Source organism: Doryrhamphus excisus, chromosome 6 (genome assembly GCF_030265055.1).
Source record: "Doryrhamphus excisus isolate RoL2022-K1 chromosome 6, RoL_Dexc_1.0, whole genome shotgun sequence".
In the NCBI taxonomy this organism is placed as follows: domain Eukaryota; kingdom Metazoa; phylum Chordata; class Actinopteri; order Syngnathiformes; family Syngnathidae; genus Doryrhamphus; species Doryrhamphus excisus.
The window spans coordinates 15,878,853-15,886,879 of NC_080471.1; the positions used below are offsets into that span (position 1 = coordinate 15,878,853).

At 44.7% G+C, this 8,027-nt stretch overlaps 1 protein-coding gene across 3 annotated transcripts; it reads right to left on the reverse strand.

The window, feature by feature from the left end:
• Positions 1-498: 498 nt before the first annotated feature.
• Positions 499-5,266, reverse strand: lrrc4.2 (leucine rich repeat containing 4.2). Of its 3 annotated transcripts, none has more exons than XR_009130208.1 (3): positions 4,132-5,266; positions 1,339-4,013; positions 499-1,306 (listed from the first exon to the last, which is right to left on the reverse strand). XR_009130208.1 is itself a non-coding variant. In XM_058076410.1 (3 exons), exon 3 carries the CDS (start codon positions 3,890-3,892, stop codon positions 1,910-1,912), a length of 1,983 nt encoding a protein of 660 aa, XP_057932393.1. In that variant the 5' UTR covers positions 3,893-4,013; positions 4,132-4,173; positions 4,390-5,266; the 3' UTR covers positions 499-1,909. The 3 variants fall into 3 exon arrangements, 2 of the variants coding, with proteins under 2 accessions (XP_057932393.1, XP_057932392.1); XM_058076410.1 differs by having other exon boundaries at positions 499-4,013; positions 4,132-4,173; positions 4,390-5,266; XM_058076409.1 differs by having other exon boundaries at positions 499-4,013.
• Between the last annotated feature and the right edge of the window lie 2,761 nt (positions 5,267-8,027).

Consider the following 8,027-nt stretch of genomic DNA (forward strand, 5'->3'; position numbering starts at 1 on the left):
TTTGAAAAAAAAAGTTACTTAGGAGTACCATCAAGGACCAAAATATAGGTGTAGCTTTTCATAAAGTAGAAATAATTTTGACAATGGCTAACCCTTTGTGATCAGCAAAAGAACACACTGCCTGGAGCTGTAGAGTGGAGCCTTGCTGTTCCTGCCAACTCAACATGCTCTATAATTATCACAGGGGTCGGACTTTAATTTCTGCAAATAGCCTCAGCAGGATGAATTTTGTGTGTGTGCGTGTGTGTGTCGGCAACATTTTCTAAATGGTTATCTAGCTGCAGGGTTTGAATAGCATCTGACAAATGTCTGCAGCATTACACAATGTTTGGCCAGTGCTTGTATACCAGTATAGATGGCACACCATATCAAGGTCATATGTCTTTGAGTTACCGTGTTTGTCATCTAAATGAAGTGTTGTGTGATGGTGTTCAACTGTCTATGCTACAGTATACACTAGAACCTGCAGATGTAAGGAAAAGAAACCCACAAACTGCACAACTGTGGGATATATGTATTTTTTAACTGCTCAGTCACTGAAAAAAGATGAATGTTTTTAAGAAAAACTAAGTGGAGGCATCAAAGACCAACAGCCTATCTGACCTGCATAGAGCCCCACTGTGGGGTATAATGCAGCATTGTACACCAGTTACTTAAAGACCCATTCATGCAGACACCGAGTAAATGCATAGGAGAGTGTAAGATGGGGGGGTCTAGGGCTAGATTTACAATCCTGTCCCCGCTATTTACTCTTCAACAAATTACACACAAAAGACATCAGATGAAAGTGTTTCTGTTTGAAGAAATACAAATGAGAAGGTTTTATTTTTCATAGCCTCTTTTTTTGTCTCTCCATAAAAATAGGGTTCCTTTAAAATAAACTGGTAAAACAAAGTCAATGAGTCCATGGAAAAGCCCCGGGTATCAGACAGACATTCATTGTGTTTAACTTCAATCCTTTTTCCTTCCCCAAAAAAGCAGAATGGTCCGCAAAGCCCTGTATCACTGCACCACATGTCAGTTCCGCTGAAAAATTAGCATCAGAATGAGCCCTTGCAGAGACAAGTCAGGCAACTGCTGTAATGCATTACTAAATTAGCCCTAAACACTACACAAGCCATTAAGAAGCAAAACCTAAAGGGGGGAAGAAACAACACAAAAATGCAACCAATGACAGAACAAAGTACAGTATCTGCAACAACTGCTATTAGTCTGCATGTTCATTTGATGTGCCATAAGTACATATAATTAAAATGTTGCGATAAAACAACTGTCAAAGTGTGCCATCAGCAAACACAGGGTGAACCTTAGCTGCAGCGATGCAAACACAGGGTGAACCTTAGCTGCAGCGATGCACTGCAGTTGAAAAGCATCCCAACAGCACACATTCAATCTGTGCCATCACACTGCTATGCTTAGTCAAAATTTGAGATCTATTCATTTTGCTTTTGCCTCTTTTTGCATTTTCCTTTGTGGGATAATACCATTTTATTGCATATCACATTTGGCACAGTAAAAAAATGGAGCTTTCAATGTGGGGCTGGATATAAAGATCCATATTTTACTGCATCCTAAATATGGTCCAAAACAAACTATATGTCTCTTCATTAACCACCCTCAAACACTAAAGCCATCCTTCAACAGAGGTTTCCCGTCATAGAAAATAGTTTCAAATGTTTTTCTTTTCTAATAAAATCTGCATGTCTTACCACTGCCTGGTCATCTCATATATAGATATATATTTGTATTTTTTTAAGTGATATATTATGTATAGGCATGTACAAGAAACAAGAAGTGTCTCTTATTTGCACTTCTGTACAAAAAACCGTTTTATTTTTTTTCTTTGTGCATTCTACGACATGGACAAGAGGTGAGGGAGAGTCAGTGATAAATCCGTGTGGAACATGATTCAGATTTGGGTCTCTTGGACCTTCTCTTTTCCATGAGTAGTCTTAATGATATAAGGATCCGCTATGGTGCTGATGTGGCTGTGATGCTGTCTGGTTGAACGATGAAGAGTGTTGTTCTGGGTCCAGTGGGCTCCGTAGGCCCCTTGGCGAGACACATAGCCAGGCTTAAAGGTGTTGCTGTTGTGTTCCACTAGCGTCGGTAATACCAATCCCGTCTCCTCCGAGCCGCTAGATCCAGAAGTGGGTGGACCCGGAGGAACCTCCTCCTCCATCTGTATGATCTCTATGGTCCTGGCTGCGGCCACTGTGCTCCTCTGTTGATGCCGCTTGCGCAACTTATAGAAAGCTATCAACATGGCCGCTGCTAACAAGGTCACAGCCACAAAACAGCCAATGATGATTTTGGTGGTTTTCATGACCTCATCCAGGCTTGCAGCAGGCCCACTGGGGATTCTGGCAGTAGGTATAGACACCTGCCTTGGCGTTTGTGTGCTTTGGAACAGCACAGTAGGCGTGGAGATGAAGACAGGCTTAAAGACTGAAGGCGAGGCCGGAACAGTAGGCTTGGGTTTTGGGGTTTCTTCAACTGTTGGCTCGAGAACCTCCACTGTTACCGTGGTAAAATAGGAGAGATTTGATGTGTTGAGTTCGGCATTGCTGACATTTAAGTAGGCCGAGGCGTTGGAATTTCCCGCCATGTTGCTCACCATGCAAGTATAGACGCCCGTGTCTGACGGTAGAACATTGGAGAAGTTTAATGTTCCGTCGTTAAGGACGGAAATCCGCGGGTGAACCGATCCATGTGTCAGCACGGTCCCACTTGGGAGAAGCCATCTAACAGAGCTCATAGCTGCAGTACGACACTTCAGTTCCGCCACCCTTGCTGCTGAGATGTTCAGATCTCTTGGCGCGTCCAAGATGAATGGTGCTGAGCACTGAAACGTCGTCTGGTCTACTTCCACCAGGTACCGTCCCCTCATGTGGCTCGGGGTGTGGCAGCGTCCACAGCAGGTGGAATTAGTGGGAATATACTCTCTGAGCCACCAAGACAGCCATACTACATCACAGTCACATTTCCAAGGGTTGTGATGCAGATGTAGCTCCACTAAGTACTGCAGTGGTGTGAAGAGGTTATGGGGGAGCGATGACAGATTGTTGTGAGCCAAGTTCAACTCCACCAAAGCTGTGATGTCATCAAACGCATTCCTCTCAATTATGGTGATGGCGGAGTTCATAATCCATAGTTTGCGCAAATTTTTGAGCCCGTGGAAGGCCGCGGGTCTCAGTTCAGGGAAAACATTCTCTGATATTTCAAGCTCCTCCAGTCCCATAAGTGGTGAAAGATTGGGGAACTCCCTCAGGTTGCACATCCCCAAGTTGAGGTACTTGAGGTTTTGAAGGCCTTCGAACGCCCCGTCGGAGATGTACTCCAACTTTCTGAGCTCTCCGAGATCAAGCCTCATTAGCGAGGGGACGCGATTGAAGGCATACGACGGGATGCTCTCGATGGGATTGTTCCTCAACCACAATTCTCTTAGCTTTGACAGGTATTCAAAAGCTCCACTGGGTATCACCGTCAGCCTGTTGTCAAACAGCTCCAAGGTGTTGAGGCTGGTCAAGCCGTTGAAGGCCCCCACTTCAATCTGCCTGATAACATTCCTGCCCAACTGCAGTACCTCCAAGTGATGCAGGTGTCTGAAAGTGTCAGCCTGTATGGTCTCTATGCTGTTTTCCATCAGGTTAAGATACCTGGTGTTGGCTGGGATGTTGGGAGGCACCCGGACCAGGCCTCGTCGAGTGCAGACCACCTTGCTGAGCTGGTTGGTGCAGGAGCACACACCCGGACAGTTCTGTGGGTTGGCCGAACCCAGTGCTGGGCTGCTGGACTGGCACATACTGAGGGCAGGTACCATAAGGGAGAGCACGGCAAGCAGGGCTGTGTTCCAGGTAGGCTGCACACTAACCTGGCCCAAAGGACTCATGATGTGGAGGGCACATTATTCTGCATGGTGGGGGGAGACGGCACACACCAGAGGACGGATCACCCTAGCCTGGCTGGAGCAACTTAAGGCTCCCGAGTTCCATCGACAGTGCAGGAAGATGCTGCATCAAAATAAAATGCGCCAGAAGCGGGAATAAGAGAGAGAGGGGCAAGTAAAGGAGAGATTAAGACAAGAGATGAAGTAGGAAAACAGCGTCAATAAGAACAATGTCGACTTACCTCATTAGTTTGAAAATCGTCTCATTGATTTATGAAGTCCATCTATGGGTCACAGTGGCATGAATTAGTTTTCTTGCAAGTGATAGTGGCCCTTGATTGGCTGACGGTACAAAATGGCTCCTGGTAGGAAGGACTGAGCACTCACAGGACGCAGGTAAGGCCAGTGAGGCTTACCAGGTGCTTAAATCTCTTCTGCCCTGGCTAACCCTACCAGTCCAAAGTCTCTCAAAGGTAAAACTAATCCATGATGTACTTCACCTTGTTAGAAGAAAACTGCCCCCAAAAATACTGGTCCAACTGTCTCCTGATACATGCTGGTAGCCTTTTTTGGTGGCGAGACCTCCCTCAGTGTGACTTTGCCAAGGACTGCTCGGCTGGTGATTAGCCCTGTTGTGACAGAGACTGAGAGACAGAAAAAAGGCTAAAGAACTCCAGGCACAATCAAGCCCCCTCTCTCTTCCTCTTCTCCTCTTCCTCTGAGCTCGTCTTGCTTCCTCCCAGCGTCGGGGCTGGCCCCGGTCAGAGCAGCTGCAGGCTGCCGTGTGCACAGTTAGCAGTAATCCGTCTATTCCTCCTGAGGGAGGGGGGCGGTGATGGTGGTGGGAGAGATGGTGGTGGTGGTGGTGGTGGGGGTAGAGGGTGGGGGTGGGGGGGGGGTCGGTTGTAGAATAAGGGATGCGCTGCACTGCTGGAGCTTCGCGGAAGTGTGAGAGAGGGAGCGTGCTTGTCCTCAAGAGCAAAAAAGAGAGAGAGAATGGATGTGTGACAAAGTCAGCTCCATTGTCCATAAACAGGGATTGAGGCTCGCTGGTCCTCCTTTTAGGTCGTGTCCCACGGTGCTCTTCTTCGTGCTTACTTGATAGTTTTTCTCCACCAGGGCTGGCTGAGGTAGTAAGTTGTGTCAGTTGGCCATGTGTGCGGCTGGCTGGCTGGCTGGTGGAGTGCTGCAGTAGCCTGACTAGAACACAGAGAGAGAGAGGGAGAGAGAGAGAGAGAGAGAACTAGTGACAGATCAAGAGCAAGGGGAAGATAGAGTGCGCAAAGGAGAGAATATGGGAGGGAGATGGAGAGGAGGAGGAGGAGGCGGCATGCAGGCGCTCAAACAGGCAGCCCACCGTCACACATAAACGGGCGGCAGCAGCAGCATCCTAATCCCAGTCTTCTCTTCTTGTTTATGCTCCAATCTCTCTCTTTTTTTCCCTCCTCCCCCTCCCCCATGTGTGTTGCAGGCAACTAAGACGCTTGCTCTGCCCCCCTCCCTTTGTCCTTCAGTGGGAACGTGAATGTACTGCTGACGCACTCCTCTCAGCTGCTCAAGCTTCGAGCAGGCAGTGCATTGGTTTGATGCAGTCTTCCTGTGTATTAACACATTCAAGCCCCCCCACCCCCTGAAATGACCCTCCCTTTGCCCCCACAGGCACTTTATTCCCACTCCCAAATATCTTTCTTTTCTTTTTCTTTTACCTGTGCCCAGCTCCTCCTACTCTTCTCCTATCACATCCAAACTGAGGTAAACAATCACAAGTCTCAATCTAAGACTTTGCACTCTGGGTCTGCCGGAGTGCACCGATTTCCCCATTCTTACATCTTCTTGCAGGGCACAATTTTTAACACCCCAGTGTATATCTGTGTATGTACAGTATATGTGTGTGCGTTGGGGGGTCTGTGACATCATAGGCGGACCAAAATGCTGACTCGGCTACTCTGGCTCTGCTGGGCAGTCTTCTCTTCAGGGAGGAGGAAGATGAAAGCACACTGTTATCTCTTCCAAAGATGAGAGAGACACGGTGAGTGAAAGGGGACAGGAAGAGAGCAAGTTGCGGCAGAAGAAGAGGACATGTGTCCATGCCCTTGGTGAAAGGGGTGAAAAGAACACACTATAAAGCGTATTATGAATTATGTGTACATACAAGAGCGTACAATGAAGGAGAGAGTGATCATTTGAATGCAGGAGAAGGAGCCCTTCCTCTGGTTAATAATTATATTCACACATATTCCTCCATTTTTTTTGCTGCTGGGAATTTAGCTCGACACTCTACAGATAGTCATGATTATAAATGTCACCCAGTCACTTTTAGTTTTAATTACTACACGATTGATGGGAATAATATAAAAATAGCAATTATTTATATTTTTAGGGTGTAACGATTCGATTTGTATCACGATTCATGGTTGCCGATATGATTCAAGGACAATATTGGTTCATTTAGAACATTACGATCCGAAACGATTCAGTAACTTTTTAGCCAAACATTCAACCAATTTGACTGTGAAATAAATAATGGAAACAGGTGTAAATTAATTATGGCTATAAGCAAAAAAATAACCAACATTAAGGACACATGCATTCACATGCATTTTTTGAATCAAGTGCAACCAACACTTCAGGTTGAATCAACAATGAATGAATTAACAGGTTGAATTAAATCAAGTCTGTGATTAATTCTCATCTACAGGACTTGAACTTGAATTTGATACCTCGTTCACTTCTCTACGCTAAGTATTAAAGAAGTTAAAGCAAACGTCATACTGGGAAATAGTGCCTTTGGCTCCCATTGCTTTAACATTGAGGCAAAAGCTAAAAAAAACTGTATATAATAACTTGGGCTTGTTTTAAAAATTAACATAGTAGCCATTTACATTTTTTTGATCATCAAAAGTGTGGCCTCACGCCACACTACAAATTGCATGCACACAGTCATTCGGAGGGAAAAAAATTGAAACAAAATTTAATCTGCATGTAGATATTAAAGTGAATTTATATACCTTTCATATTGTCTTGATGTTCTGATCTATGAGATGTAATGGATTAATGTTGGATTTAACTTTTGGTGAGACTCAGTGTGGTCCAACACTATATAAGTAATAAGTGTATAATTATGAACCCGAAGTGTGGCGATGACATCACAAGCAGACTGAATTGAGTGTAACGTCTTGAGTCACTGTTTACAGGACAACTTGTGCTCTTTGGAGAGACGTGTTTGCAACCCTTGGCAACAGTCACCTTTACATGACATCATCTGCGAGCCACACTCAACAGACATGAACAATCAAATTATGTAAAATAGAAATGTTACGTGAGTCTTCATCATTAAAAGTGCTAATAAAACACATATCCATATAAAGCCTGCTGTGTTTAAATCCAATGATTTATTTCCCAATACAGATTAATTCGACTGATTGCCTTTTAGATGATGTCAGGTCGATATACGTATATATCGTACTGAATGGAATGGAATGGAAACTGTGCTGGGCACAGATCAGTGTAGTTGGATGAGTTGGATAGATGGAATATAAATCGAGTACACCACTATGTGTATCTGTTCACCCATCTGTAGTGGAAGTAGGTGTGGGTTAACCAAAAATGGGCAGAGCTAAAAATCTGGACATTCCGTCACTCTCCATATTTGTATTTCAAGAAAATGCTCATTATGTATTCACTCTTCACGCTCCGTGATTGGCCAGTCACACACAGTGACTGCCTCTACCGAGACTGACTTCGCAAGCGGCAGACGCAGAGGAACTCTGCATCTGTACATTCATGTACAATGTACAATTTGGAAGTTTACAACAAGTTTACCAAGTAACTACAAACCAAAGTAGTGGCGAGCTGAAGAAAACCTAATAAAGTGAAGACATTGTGATCATCGTCCAAGTCGTTTTCAACTTCCCAATTGCACCGTGTACGTGAATGGTCACTGTGTGTGACTGGCCAATCACAGTGTGGGAAGAGTGAATACATAATGTGCATTTTCTTTAAACACTAATACGAATAATGATGAAATGTACTCATTTCATATTGGCAAAAATGCATTATAAGGGATACTCGATATTGAATAATCCCTAATCATTACCCTCCATATATTTGTATTTTTCTGGTGAACAGTCCACAGTGT

Excerpts from the sequence above, each read along its gene's own strand:
- lrrc4.2 (XM_058076410.1), bottom strand. The coding sequence starts at position 3,892 with ATGAGTCCTTTGGGCCAGGTTAGTGTGCAGCCTACCTGGAACACAGCC.